Below are 15551 nucleotides of genomic sequence, written 5' to 3' on the forward strand. Positions count from 1 at the left end.
TACTTCTGAAATGTTGCTCATTTTAAAGCAATAAAAGATTTGGATAAATCATAGCCAAAAACCTTTACTAACAATCACCGGGCAATACAGTAGCAACACTTAATCATTGTTCTTGCACTTATGGGGTTTTGAATTTTCTAATCCGGCTTTTGAAGACACCAGTAGGAATTACAGTCCCCATAGCACCACTTATGTCTCAATTCCAGTGGTGGAAGAAGAAGTGTTCAGATATTTTACTCTAGTAAAAGTAGCAGCAACACTATGTAGACATACTCCGCTACAAGTCCTGCATTCTGAATCTCACTAAAAGTAAAAAAGTAAGTAAAAGTACTCATTAGGGAGCAGAATGACCCAAGTCAGTGTTGTATTACTATGTCTTATCTAATAATTGATTATTGTTGATGATGCATAACAGTGTAAGCAGAATCTTGATAATGTAGTTGGCTGAGGTGGACCTCATTTTAACTACACTGCAAAGTAACTTGTATGGCTGTCAAATGTAGTGGAGTAAAAAGTACAATTATTTCCCTCTGAAATGTTGTGGATTAGTTTGGCATAAAATGAATACTCAGGACAATTACTTATGACTTACACTACTGCACATTTTACTTGAGTATTTTATTTTAAATTGATATTTATTCAGCTAGTTATTACTTTAACATAATTTAAAACATATTGCCTACTGAGTGAACCTCCACCTGTTACAACATCTAAATGCTGCTTGGATGTTAATGCATCAATAATTATAATTAAATAGTAGCCTAATATAACAGTATGACTGACAGAGACCATTTGCCTGCATAGTGAGAACTTTTAGACTTTAAGTACATTTTGCTGATAGTGCTTTACTTTTAATACCCGACTTAAACTTAAACTTTTTTTTAACATAGTGTTACTGCTACTTTTATTTAAGTAAGGGATTTGGAGAATTCTTCCACCACTGTATACTTTTACTCGAGAGCATGTTTGAAAGCAGAACATTGACATGTAACAGTATTTTTATGTGGTATTTTTTGACTTAATCCAAATCGCTTACTTTTTCCTACACTGACGATAGTACGAGTCATTAAAACGCAGGTGTTTTAATTACTTATTTCCTATCTAGAAAGACTATTAAATCATGTCAGACTGAGAAATATAAATGCAACAATACCCGGCCACAACAGTGCTGTGTCAAGCCCCTTCAGTCCGCTGACACGTGTTGACACCAGAGGGAGAAGAAACCTCTGAATTCAACATGCGAGTTAATAAATAGTCTACACAGTTTGAATTATCTCAGATTTGCCGGTGTAAAACTTCAGCCACACAGACGCTAATGTTTGACCGCACGGCTGAAGTTATTCAATCAAAAGAAGATAAAAGAAGAAAAAAAAGTTCAGGAAGAATAACCAAACACACTCCGGCGCTGAAATTAAAGGAAAAAAAATGCAGGAATTTGAGCGAAGAAATGCGAGATATTTGAGGAATGCTGTCTCCGACAGTGAGTGAGAGGAATCAGAGCGAAAGCGGTGAGAAATGCTGACTTCACATCCATAATATTCAAGAAACTGAAAATTCACACTGTGAGAGAAAAACGCATGAGACCAACACTTTAAATATTATAAAACACTTGAGCTTACCTGGTGGGACTCTATTGGCAGACAGGCAGGTAGGTAGAGCAATATTGGATTTTTTTAAATGAAGAGTAACTCTGTAAAGCTGGTCTTTAATTTTGTTTTTGTTTTCTGTTGCCCAGTCTCCTTCCTGAAGCTGCTTGTTTGAAGCGAAAGGAGGGCAGGAATTTCAGGAATTAGCCGTGGTATGACATGAAGCCTGGAAAAAGCCAGAGAAAAAGACCAAGGGAGAGAAGGAGGTGAGGGGAGGGAGGGAGGCAGGCCTGACCGGTCAACACGTAATTACGAAGGGGTGGAGAGGAGGAGGGGAGGGCTCCAAAAAGGAAAGGAAAGCAAAGGAAAGGGTGGTGAGAGGGTGGGGGGTGCAAAGGAAATATCATCAAGATTCAACCATAGTGTAAAAGCCACTGGCTTTAGGAGGAGGGACAAACAAACGCATTGCAACAGGATTGTAAGAAACTTCTTTACAACGACTTAGGTGTACACAACAGCCTGGGTGAGGCAGGGATGTTATGCTGTATACCAAATAAAAGCCAGAATTAATATTACTTGTTTTTGTAAGAATAGTTTATTAACCTTTGTGTGCCTTTTAAATGAACAACTATCCAAGTTAGCCCAGTCATTAGACTGAAGGCTTTGTTGCCTTATGAACAATACGTTTAGTTGATATTTTATCCACTTTTCCTTATTTTTAAGCAGATGATGCTCTTTGACGCTGGCTTTAAGTATGTCACAGCAGATTGTAACACATTTAATGTTACATTGTTGTTTTTTTCCCCAGGCTTCATGACATAAATGTATCTCCTACACCACATATTAAAAATGGTTGACTGTTATTAAAGAACATCAGTTGTTAAGGAGAATCTATTTATGTATGTCTGTTAAAGCTAAATATATAAGTTGAATGAAATAAAAGATTGTTTTAACATATCTTTTGCTTATCTCATCAGATAAACAGACAAAAAGAATACCATTGTTGAACTTATTGGCATGGTGTGCAACACATTAAATGCCCGGAGGCCACTTTGTGTGAAATGTGATTCTGAACTTTGGACAGTGGCTGAGGCACCACATGCAGGATTACATGAACTGGGTAACAGAGTCCTCCAGTGGATAGCATGGGTATGACCCACAACACACTGGATAAAGAGTGGATTATCAAAGAGTGACACACACTGTAAGACTTGTCTACAGGTAACCTGAAATTTTACTTTAGTTGTGAATTGACTGGCTAATTATCTTTGTGTCATATAACCTTTCCGCCCCCCCCCCAACTAAAAATGGCTTTTTACACTCAGCAGATGTACTCAGCTGGAGATGCTGCCCTATTTAATGCAGATTTACTGCTTTGCCACACTCTTTCCATTTCTTAACACATTCTTATTTTTTTTCCCATAAGGTCATTTTATTTCATTGGTCCTCCACTTAAAGAGGGCATAGGATGCGAGGACAGCACCCCCTGGAAGTAGAGGGGACCCAAGTGTCTTGTTTAGGGAACATAAAGGGGCACTCCACTAATTTTACATGTGAAAGTCGACTTACTAGTCACACGGAGTACTACTCACTTGTTTTCTGTGGCTCAGGAGGAGCAATTACTCAATTGCCATAACTTGAGCAACATTGTCTTTTGTTTGCAGACCACATTGTTTTAGTGACTAGCGAAAGACCCCATTGAGATGGTGGGTTGTATTTTGACAAGTGTAGGATCCAAAAAGTAAGCACACTATAAATCAACAGTTACATGGTCTTACTTTACTTCTGTGTTACAAGTTAACAAATAGAGATATGTAAGAAATTGTATTGAAAGAGCCATGTGTCTAATTCAAAAATTCAAATCACTTTATTTGAAAAGTTTCATTTCATTCTCAATCAAGTTTGAAGGACCAGTGAGTAGGATTTAGTGGCATCTAGCGGAGAAGTTGCAGATTGTAACCAACTAAATACTGGTTCCCTCACCCCTCCTTTTACAAGCGTGTAGTAGAACCTACAGAGCCCTTCAGGTAACGCAAAAATGTCAAAAGGCCCTCTCTAGCGCAAGTGTTTGGTTTGTCCAATTTGGGCTACTGCAGAAACATGGCGGTGCAACATGGAAGAGAACCCACTTCTTACTGTATGTAGATACAGTAGATAGATATTTTAAGACAACAAAACATGATTTGTAGTTCAGGGGATTATACACTAACTAAAACAAAATTATGAATATTATATTACATTTCTGCCAATAGGTCCCTCTAAATCCTACACACTGGTCCTTTAAGGCAAGCCTAGTTGCTTTCATGACATACATTGATACTGATTGATCTAATACCTAAGATACACATCTTTCAACATTGAGTCTATCCAAACCATATACTCAAACCCAGGTGAAAGATGTATTCACATTGATTTCCTTTTACATTTTCTTCCTTTTGATGCTTATTTTCTTTTTCCAATAAAAGTTAATTTCCTTAAAACAGTGGTACATTTACCCAACAACCCAAAGTGGTCTATAAACTTAAATACAGCTCATTACAAACTACAGGAGATTTCTTTGCACTCACTTGAAGGAAAAAAAGATTAAGTTTTCCTAAAAAGAATATAAATTAACTTAAAAGCCTCCTGTCAATGAAGAAGTTGTACTATTGTATTTATAAAAGCTTTTGAAGAACATACTTGGAATGTATAGGAAGGAATTGTACAAAATGTGACCTTCAGTGACACTCCCTCTTACAGGTTTATAGGCGAGGTCAGTTCCTAAAAATATTACACTGTGCTCTGCTTTGCAGCAATGCACTACAGATTGACTGTAATCTGTAAAACATAAAGCCCAGGCCAAAGTCTAACAAGACATTGTTAGACATTGCATTATCGTCTTGGAGGTGAGTTCTGGTCCAAGCTGAGTAAACCCTTCACAACACTAATGGAATGACTGGTGAATGAAACTGGGAGCTAAACTCTTAACTTTCCCCAGATTCCCTCATGTTCACAAACTGTGAGTCCAGTTCACTGGAAGGGTCTTCCTTTGTTCTGACCTAAAGACACATCTCTACGTTCTGCACGTCCAGGGAGCGTGTCTTCCTCTTCTTTTACCAGCACGCCTCTTCATGCTTATTCCTACTTTCACAAAGGGCATCCTGACTCCAAGCATCATTTTTTCGAAAGGAACTTCATCTTGTTTCCTGAAGGAAAAGAAAAAAATATGCAAAGCAGTTCCAATTGTATTAGCCTTAGCTGTTTGAGTGCTCCCTCAATTATCAGGATTTTCAGCCAAATCTAACTGTATAATAAGTAAGGGATAATGTAGAGCGAGCAGGTCATTATTGTAAATTAAATCCTGACGGGGTCAGGGTTTATTTCGCAATAATGACGTGCTTGCTGTATTTTATCCCGCTTATTAAACAGCTACTAAATCAATTAATCATTTGACACAAAGTATTGATTTAAACATTTTTGTTGATTTAAAAATGGTCCTCCAGAGTTTTTGATTAGGTCAGACTGCAGAATGCTGCAAATGACCAGCCAGAATCAAGTATTCAACAAAGCTGTGTAATAATTTGCTATAAATGTTCAAATCTTTAATTTAAGTGTCTCAACTGAACTAGCAGTTGTTTTTTTTTAAACTGAACTGTTTGATTGATTGATTGATTGAGTGAGGCCATGCAGTAAATCTCACCTAGACCCTTGAGGAACTTGTTGACTCCTCGCTGCTCGCTCCCAGGAAGCGAGTCCAGATACTCTTGTGCTCTCACCTCAAATAGACCTGGAAATAAAAAAAAAGGCAAATATTACAATCAAATGTTTGTAAAAAAGACTAATCGCCACTAGTTTAAAATAAGTTGAATCATTGTAGTAAATATATTGTATTTTGAAATAAATCACAACACTGACCATGTTGAAAAAAATGAAAAACTAACATGAAGCACTTGTATGGAATGAAATGAAAAAGCAGCATATACAACCTTCAGCCTTAACTTATTTAGCCAGGAGAGTAACATTAATATTGAGATCTCTTATTTAAGGGAGACCAGACTACATTTAAAAAACTAATTACTATATCATTGAGCTTCACAGTTCATTCTTGACCTTGAAAACAGAAGCTGACAAAACACTCTCCACTCCAGATCCATATACTCACTTCTTCTGGAGCTTTTGATCATATCACACAGTCCTTACCATTACATTAAAAGTACCCTGTGGAGTTTTAGACCTCTGTTTCTCTATGAGTGAGTCTCCGTGTTGTTTATCTTGTGCATATTATACGTTTACTTTCCATAATGAAAGTTTGAACATCTACAGTTTTGTAAAAAATAAATAAGTAAAACTCATTTGCTGATGAAGACCCTTTAATAAGGTTGAAAGCTGCTTCAAAAATGGGAAATCTTTTAAGGAACTGTTTTTTAGAAAAAAGATAATAGATGATTAGCAAAAAAACAAATTCAATTTCAGTAGAACTTTAGAATGACCAAAAAGGCACACAAAAATATATTTTTGTATATGTACATACAGTAGATATGAGGGTTCAACCAGTTTGTATACTATTATAAACTGTACTGCAACACTACTGCAGGTAATCAAATCTCAGTACCTCTGAGGCCCTGTCTGCGCAGCTCCCTCTCCTGGATGAAACTGGTAAACATCTGGGTCTCCATGAACACCTCCAAGAATGTTCTCAAGCTCTTGGACGTGACCGCTTTGCGAAAGGCTTCACGCTGAAAGGACGAGGAGGGGGAAGAAGAGGGACTGGGCAAGGTTGGGGAGGAGACAGACTCATCCTCCCGCTCTGCTCCACCAATGAAGAAGGAGAAGTGACCCACCATCTCCACGAAGAAACGCACAAAGGCCTCCGACACCACTGTGCTGAGGGAGCTGGAGTCTGGGTGGAGGTACAGGAGTGTAAAGGAATAAAATAGAAAAGATTAATTCACAGCATATTTACTTCCATATAAAACAGAATGACTAATAGACACAGTATCTGCAAAAGATTGATCACTCGCCGAGGTATTTCAAATAAAACTTCTTACACAAAATGTAGGAAAATAAACTTCCTACTCACTGGAAATGTATAGACACTCCCCTTCTCATACAGCTCACTTTTCACACATTACATATGTCTTTGAGACATTTTATTGGACCAAAAGCAACGTGCCAAGTGTCACTTTAACACTTACTTAAAGTCATAACTCAAGGATCACTCTGGATGAAAGAAAACTCAGATTACTTAAAGTTATTACTTGTCCTGTATATATATATATATATATATATATATATATATATATATATATATATATATATATATATATATATATACATACATTAGAGTTGCACAAGATTTGATGCTAAATCTTGTGCAGCTCTGTATAAGCAGCCTCACGGGTGTCCCAACCCCAAGTTTGAGAAACACTCCAAGGGTGCATCAGTAACAAAACAAACTCCTAACTGCTGCCTAAAAGCAGTGTTAAACTGAACTCTATGGATTGAAAGCTTCCTCATTAAGGGCTCCTGGGAATCTGAAATACTTCTATCAGATACTGGACAATAGTTTTCCAGTCATTTACAAAAGTCCCGGAAAATTATTTTAAAAAATTGCCCAGGAAAAGCTTCAAGTTCAAGTTGTGTGTGTCTCAAATGTCCCAAATGTATTTTTATTAAATGAAGCGGGCAGCCTTGCCCTAGAATGATACACCCTAGAATGATACAAGCACTTAAACACTACGGTATGTTAGTTTAAAAAAGGCAATGACAATTGGTCATACAATAGGTTAGTAAAAGTGTCCTTAAAAAGTTATATGATGACTTCTTGAAAAGATTAGGAACCATACTGTAGACTATTTCTTAATGTTGATCATTTTACAGCACTGTCTTTAGTATATTTGCTATGTCTAATAAAAACATCCATATAGTGAATAAAATAATGTAATAAGTGTGCTAAGTTACCATTGGGCAGATCTCCTTTCTCACAGGCCAGCTCCCTCCTCTTGTCCAGCACATGCTCGAGAGCTGCCTGCAGCTTGTGGGGAAGAATGGAGTCCTCGTCATCCAGCTGTGAAGATAAAAACACAGGTGTAAACACAGTACAGATGCTGCACTGAATTAACATATTGTATTCACATAACATCTAGTAGAGTCACCACATGTAAAAGGACTCCATGTGGTGATAGATTTTCACAGTTTTCCTAATGTTTCTAGGGTTTCTACCTGTCGTAGAAAGCGACTGTTGCCAAGGTCGACCACCAGGACCTAAGGGAAAAGCAGAGGGAAAGTGATGTCATGTCCTGGAGCTATTGTTTATTGGAAGAAAGGCCCAGAGTCAATAGCATCACAGTCTGTACATCACAAGCAAAAAAACTCATCGTACCTCTTCTATGGGCAGCTCTTTGAGTCGAGGCAGAGAGCTAGAGAGTAGGCCCACTATAAAGGGGGTAGGGGTGCAGACAATATCCAACATGGAGGGTGGGAGCACAGGGATGTACGTATGCTGCCAGGTGAAGGGGTAGAGCAGAGCCACTACTGCATGACAACATTGAGACAATGTGCTGAGGAGAGAGAGAAAGAAAAAGGTTAAAATAAATAGTTAACCCTCTTGTTGTCTTCAGGTCAAATTTGACCCATTTTAAAAGTTTCTATATATCAGAAATTTGTCAAACAGTAACGATGGTGGTTCCATACAACACTTTTTACAAGTAAAATAAATGGTTAGATCAGTGTTCTCATTGGATTTGGGTGTTTTATTCAATTTTATAGAGGTCTAAAAAAGCTTCAAAAAAACTGAAAAAAGGTGTTTTTTTAAATCGCAAAAATAAATTTTAGGAATAGCGTAGAAAAACAAGAAGTTGCATGGGTGACGGGCAGAGGTGGGTAGTAACGAGTTACATTTACTCCGTTACATTTACTTGAGTAAGTTTTTGAAAAAAATGTACTTCTAGGAGTAGTTTTAAATCACTATACTTTTACTTTTACTTGAGTAGATTAGTGAAGAATAAACTGCACTCTTATTCCGATACATTAGGTTACAATGAGCTCGTTACTACGCGTCATTGTTTTTACCCCAGCGTACGTCTCATTTTAATGTTTTATTTTGACAGAGAGAGAGAGTCTTCCGCTGAAGGCTCTACCACGTCACTGTGCTTAACCAATCACACGTCGTTGTGCAGTCACGTGATCATTCTCGCTTCAGCAGCGCATAGACATAAAAAGAGGTATCTCTTTATATGTCTATGCAGCAGCGGGACAGGTTAGCTTTAACAGTCGTAGCAAAGCAAAGACGTCAGAATCGAGCGTCGCCAAGGCAACACCGACCAGGAGGACCCCCCCGGCCTCATAGTGAAAGCATGGTTACCTTTTAGGAAAAGTGTGACACAGCAGCTACGTTATGCGATGCCTTCTGTGTCGACCAAAACAAACGGACATGTGAGCGTTCAAAACTCAACATCTAACCCGAGGAAACGTAGCGGTAGTTTTAGTTTTTGCTGTGGAGAGGTGGATCTTTGTCTTTTAGGTTAGATACAGTATGTTTTGCACATGCTGTTTCCATCCAAATTTAATGTGACAAGTCTTTCAAGTAAGCTATTTTGTAATTAATAAATACATTTTAATTTATTTTATTGATTGGATGAGCTATAATTTGCCTAAATATTATTATTTTGTATTTTTGTCGGTCTGATTGATGCTTGTGTTACGAAATAAATCAGACGTTACTCAACAGTTACTCACTACTTGAGTAGTTTTTTCATCAAGCACTTTTTTACTCTTACTCAAGTCATTATTTGGATGACTACTTTTACTTGAGTCATATTATTCTGAAGTAACAGTACTTTTACTTGAGTACAATTTTTGGCTACTCTACCCACCTCTGGTGACGGGAAGACAACATACAAGGGTTAAAGTGCTCATATTATGCTTTTTGGCTTTTTCCCTTTCCTTTACCGTTTTATACAGAATATCTTTTTTTGTGCATGCAAAAGGTTTACAAAGTGAAAAAGTCCACGGTAAATGTGCTGTATTTATAGAGCGCTTTTCTAGTCTTAACGACTACTCAAAGCGCTTTTACATCTACAGGAGACATTCACCATTCACACACATTCAGACACTGTGGCCGAGGCTGCCGTACAAGGTGCCACCTGCTCATCAGATAAACACTCACACACATTCACACTCCGATGCGCAGCACCGGGAGCAACTCGGGGTTCAGTGTCTTGCCCAAGGACACTTCGACATAGGACTGCAGGGACAGGGATCGAACCATCAACCTTCCGAAAGGCAGACAACCGCTCTACCACTGAGCCACAGCCGCCCAAGTCCAACCCAAAAGCCACCATTTCCAATAGAAAACGCTGTTCAAACTGCTCCAAACAGCTCTATTGTAGTTCAGCCTTTACTTCCACGACAAACGTGGGTCACTTTGTAACACACGTTATAATACTCGCCTAGCTGCTAGCATGGTACGCCCTCATACTCTGCTTCTGACTGGCTAGTAGTCCTTACCTAGCTACTACGCATGTGCAACTCCCAACAAAGATGGAATAGAAGTGTGATACCTCACTCTGTAGCTAAAACAGAGAGCTCAACACAAAAGAGGAGCTGCAGCAATGTTCGGTACAAAAAAAATTATCGTGTTTTTTTGAAAACCAAATAACCTATTCTGGTACAACTCTTAAATCAATTATGAACCTGAAAATAATCATAATATTAACACTTTAAAAACTATTTTGGATGGGATAATGCAGTATGGTAGAAAAGAATCTTAAAAAAAAAAAAATCCTTCAAAAAAAACTGCATGATACTGAACCGTAATAATGGACATACTATTATTAATATTATTTTCATATTAAAATAGTTTCACCACTAAGTCAATTTAGTAGCTATCCTGGAGTGTTTGAACCAAAAAACCTTTTAAACAATGATACGTTCAAAAGCAGTGGAAACAGTACTCTTTGCAAGGTCAAGAATTAACTTTCAAACTCAGTATTTAAGGCGACGTGCACAGTATAAGATGTCCTTAAAGTGCTAAAATGTGAATATTTACGATTTTATGACAACTGCTTAGACAGCTTCATCTGTCAAGGAAGATTGTGGGATACAAACAAAGGTTTCAAAACAGTAAGACCGTTTTGTCAGCTATGTTGCTAAGGCCTTAAATTAACTTTTAATTTCAACATTATTACTATTATCATTATTACTATTATTAATATTATTATTATTATCAGTAGTAGTAGTAGTAGTAGTAGTAGTATTTACCTCTCTACCTGTGGGTATATATAGGTTCAATGTACAGTTAATTCTATTTTAACATGCAAGCACAAATCAGCATCTTGCTGCGTAACATTATATAATGCCCATTATATTACGGGTATTTACTTCTGTCTAAGTTTAGTTTACCATGTTGACTTTCTACAACAACGCATTGAAAACAGAGGTTAACTTGCTGCATTCTGGTTCGAAATGTACAGCAAGTCAAGAGAGAGCGATAATGATACAAAATAGCAAGTAGCTCTTTCTTTTGATATCTAATTTGTATTCAAAGAAATAGTAAAATAGACTGCAACAATATTCCAAAAAGCAAAGCATATCCCTAAAACATAAAGTCTAGTCTCCACCACAAGATGGTGCTAACCAACTCCTCAAGAAATAAACCTCTCCTGCCACCCAGTTCTTTATGTGGAACATAACGTTAAAAGTTTCAAGATTCAAGAGTCAAGATTTCTTTAGTGTCATACCACAGTATACTGTAGTATGAAAGTTCATTCCTTTCGCTCAAACAAACCCGTTGTTACCCTGAGAGGAATGTAAAAAAGAATCTCTGAGGGGAGAGTGATGTAACACTTATAAAAATTGTACAGCGGCAGCAAACACACTCACCCCACGCTGTTAACTTAATCTCGTCCGGGTGTGCATCTGCTTGCAGTTATTTCATTAAAGAATTGATTGACAAGGCCAAGTTTCCAGTCCACAGTAGAGAATGTGCAATGACTCGTGGTCGTATTATGAGCTCTGTTGAGAAATGCTTCTTTTCTAACATTTAAACAACAGTAACTGGGCACGAAGGGGAATACACAAATGCTAAACATAAATCCGAACTGAGATAGGATACAATGACTGATTATGCTTAACCCAAATGTTGAACCAGGTGTACCACAACAGTTAAAAGGTTTTATGTAGCCTGTGTTGGTCTGATGCCGTCACTGTGCATACGTGGTAGCTCTGGACTCTAAAGCCTAACCCCTTCTATCTGGCATCCATGACAGTTTTCCAAAGACGTGATTGTTCCCCAGGCGACTGTAAAACACAACAGCATTCCTTCCTCTCATACTCTGTCAGGATCTTCTTTTTTTCTGAATGTTTGTCGACTTGAGGTCATTCTGTCACATCCTTCAAACGCTTTACTCTTGATCTTTTCAGCTTGAAAACACTTTCTATGTTAATCTGGTCACAACAGGTTCATTAAACAGATTAACAGGAGTACCGAAATTACTCTACCCGCCTTGGGACTGATGTCTGTGGCAGGGATTGGACAATATGTTGCTGGAGCCAACCTGAGTTTGTCGGCAGTGAAGATGACCCTGCGCTCCAGTAGAAGAGAGGCAAACACTCGGAGAAGGAGACGTAGACTCAAGGACGAAAAAAGACATTCAAAGTCCACATGTTCCAGACGAGAATCTGATGGCCTACACAGCTCTATCACCTGTAGAAAAGAGAGAGCGAGAGAAAGAGACTTTTAGATAGTAATGTACATATTGCACACATACACATTAAGACACTAAAATTATTATTTGTATGATCTTTAAAAGCATATGGGGTGTGCCTCCAAGAATGGGGTAATAAACTACTGTTTCCACGGTGACAGCACAATCATCTCACCTCTGTCCCAGAGCCAGGAAGGAAGTTTTTGACAGTGATGGTCCTTCCTGGAGCAGGGAAGGGAGCTTCCATTATGCCTCTCATAAAAGGTTGCACCAGTGCAGGGGAGATAGCCCTCCTCTTTTCCACTTCATCCAGGATCTGTAAAACATAGAGGAGGAGGATCTGTAAGTTGAATACTGGCAATCACAAATATTTGTGCACTGTAGATATGTGTGGAGCATCAGATATTTCCAATCCAGAATCAAGAATTGACTGAAAGTTTTCAATAAAGTAGACCTTTGTCTGTTCTTTTTTTAATTTATTATTATGATGATATATACTGGATATGATGTCAGATATTTTTCCATATCATTTATAACATGGTAGTTATCCCTTTTAGCTAGTGTTGCAATAGTACAGCATTGATGTGGTAATGTGGTGAAGTAAATATCTTAACCTGTCAGGTGTATAAAATTACTAAATTAGCTCAAAACAGACATTTCTGTTTTGTTATTTTATCCACAAACAGTTTTTCAAATGATTATGTACAACATGATCTATATCACAATGTCAATGTCACAATATAAGATTCCATGTGCTGTGATAGAAGATTTTGTCCATACTGTCCATCCCTATGAAATTATTATTTATTGTATTAAGAGTTTCCCTTTCTTCTTCTGCTTAAAGTCCCACTGAGACTATAATCTCTTTTTTGAGAGACTTTTAACTGACAGTTAAAATGGCACCGGATTTAGGTGCCATCGTAAATAAATCAAGGGTGAGGTAACTCAATGTAACTGAGAATCTGAATTATGAATCCTTTTGGGGATTTTATCTATAATGACTATTATTATGACAAACATATTCATTCTTGCCATGATGCAGTGGAGAGACAGTCAAAACAATGTCAAATGTCAATTTAACAAATGGCTAACAGCCTGAATCCATCATGTGTACCCTACAACACACATACTGTACACATCTGTATTGCATTAAACCTTTATGTAGCTGATCTGATACAGATGAGACATATTCAGACAATCATCAGCAGCACTGATTACTTCCAATGCAGAGGCAGCTATCAATCTATTTGCTATCTCCTATAACAGCAGATATACTGTAGTTACCCTTCTCTGTACATGTCAGTATCCTTTGAAACCTAATTCTAGCTACGTACCAGGCCGACATGCATAAATATCTAAGGCCCAATACAGTGAACGTTTTCCACTGCGGTAACCACATCAGCTGCAGTTCACATGTGCGTCTGTACTGGAGCCAGGACTGCAAGGCTCTGTGGGAAAGTAAAGCGGACAGTGGGTGGGTGGGGGTTTTGTGGGCACCGAGGGTGGTAATGCTCTGCCCTCTTTTAGTGTGGGTGAGGTTGTATGTATGTGTTTGTGTAACACATGCTGTCCTGTGCAATGTAATTTCATTTGATGCAAGGCATGTATTTCACTAAACTTTGTGCGTTTGTGTTCATGCTTAGTTTACGATATCTACCTTGGAGAAGAGATCGAAGCAGCCCAGGCGGCTGACGATGCAGTAGACCTCGGGGAGCCTTCGGCCTTTACCACTGGGCTGTGAACAGGCAGCCAGTTAAAGACAGTCTCCAAACACAGGAGTGTCACAAGACTGCTCACCCAAGTACAACCACAGGATTAGACCACTGGGGCAAAGCAAAGCCTTTTGTTTCGCAGAGTCTTTGAAGACTGTGAATTTGTACAATCTAAACCATTTTATCAACCAAATTCAAGAAATATGTAGAAAACATTTATTATCAACTTGCATAATAATTCAATAAAAAGAAAAGGGTAAAAGCAGCGGAGGAAATTGGATGAGCATGTTTATAATCAGGGATTATCTATATTGAAGTTAAATTAGGAGAAACTACCGTACTGTGACAAAAGGGCAGAAGCATTTGAAGAGCATACCAGTAATCGCCGACAGTAGCCAAACCGCCTGCTTCCATCCTCACCAGTCAAGACAAATGAGAACGTCTCACTGGGGATAAAATAAAGAGAGAAAATAATAATATTTAAAATAACTCAGACATGCTGGAAAGCATTGAAATGGCAGTTGTGGAAATAGAAAACTCCATTCTGGACTGGACTTTGTGTTTTGGCAAACAAAGGTATGACTTTGTACTTGAGAGGAAAGACCCTCTGGACAGGATTACTCTGCAAATATCCACACAAATCCTCCTAAGCTCTACCTGACAGGTACTCATTGACTGGTGACGACCTTCTTGACAGGTGAGAGCGTCAGCAAGTTCAACGCACATGTGTGTTTGGTGGCCTCCCACCCATGGAACCTTTGGCTCCAGGGTAATTATTAGCCATCACCGTCAAGACGTACATCATCACTTCTCAGAACAAAGCAGAGGTTGAGAGGCTAAGTTAGGTGGTATTAGCTAATAAGGCCAATTTTAAACATCATACAGAGAGAGGTGATTTTGTAATAACAAACCAGGTGTAAGGTGCTTAATCCATCTCTCCCTGTAATAATGTGTCACTGTCGGCGCTTAATCATTAAAGAAAAGAACAGTCATCTTTACAAGCCAGGAGGTCATTTCTATTTTAGGCTTTCAGCTTCTTCTCTTACAAGTGATTATTAACAAGGAAAATAGCTGAGCTATTAACACTCTGCCTGTAAATTCCTGTGTCCCTGTTTTGTTTCCCTTTTGTTTTAACGTATTAAGTGTCGTGGCTGCAGTCAGACTTGGGCTGACCTGGGGAAGTTGTCAACAGGTGCCCAGTCTTTGGCGTCAGGGAAACAGAACTGAGGGATGACCTTCAGCTGGTCCTCAGCCTCCCGCATGAACTTAAAGCTCCTCTCAAGCTGGATTAAAAAAAAAGAGAAATTGTGAAAACGAATATATTTAATGATGTCCGTAGTAACACCATTAAAGTCACAAACACACACACACTCTCTCACATTCTCTCACACTCTCTCACACTCCCACAAATAACTAGGCTATTCCTTTTTTACTGCATGGACCTGCTGTTGCTGTTCCCAAAAGTACAGAATTACGGTTTTTCCCAGAAACTTACACACCAGGTAATGATAAACTAGCGAATGTACTGTACAGTATACCATTGGTTACTACCAGTTTCTTTTTCTTCT

At 38.3% G+C, this 15551-nt stretch overlaps 2 protein-coding genes across 4 annotated transcripts in view; both read right to left on the reverse strand.

Moving 5' to 3' along the window:
• Positions 1–1879, reverse strand: part of tead4 (TEA domain transcription factor 4) — a 45168-nt gene extending 43289 nt beyond the window's left edge. For 2 of the 3 annotated variants that reach the window (XM_032523958.1, XM_032523957.1), the window contains exon 1: positions 1620–1879. The gene's annotated coding sequence lies outside the window, so the exon portion shown is untranslated. The remainder of the gene's footprint in view (positions 1–1619) is intronic. The other variant, XM_032523960.1, reaches the window with a different exon arrangement.
• A 1466-nt stretch (positions 1880–3345) lies between these two features.
• si:dkey-82f1.1 (DENN domain-containing protein 2A) overlaps positions 3346–15551 on the reverse strand; it is a 37068-nt gene continuing 24862 nt past the window's right edge. The window contains exons 10-20 of the mRNA XM_032522269.1: positions 15157–15266; positions 14360–14429; positions 13929–14006; positions 12447–12587; positions 12122–12270; positions 7948–8125; positions 7788–7829; positions 7527–7632; positions 6178–6465; positions 5266–5352; positions 3346–4771 (exon numbers count right to left, since the gene is read on the reverse strand). Coding sequence (XP_032378160.1) covers positions 4740–4771; positions 5266–5352; positions 6178–6465; positions 7527–7632; positions 7788–7829; positions 7948–8125; positions 12122–12270; positions 12447–12587; positions 13929–14006; positions 14360–14429; positions 15157–15266 — 1281 coding nt within the window. The 3' untranslated portion in view covers positions 3346–4739. The remainder of the gene's footprint in view (positions 4772–5265; positions 5353–6177; positions 6466–7526; positions 7633–7787; positions 7830–7947; positions 8126–12121; positions 12271–12446; positions 12588–13928; positions 14007–14359; positions 14430–15156; positions 15267–15551) is intronic.

Source organism: Etheostoma spectabile, chromosome 8, assembly GCF_008692095.1.
Source record: "Etheostoma spectabile isolate EspeVRDwgs_2016 chromosome 8, UIUC_Espe_1.0, whole genome shotgun sequence".
Taxonomy (NCBI): domain Eukaryota; kingdom Metazoa; phylum Chordata; class Actinopteri; order Perciformes; family Percidae; genus Etheostoma; species Etheostoma spectabile.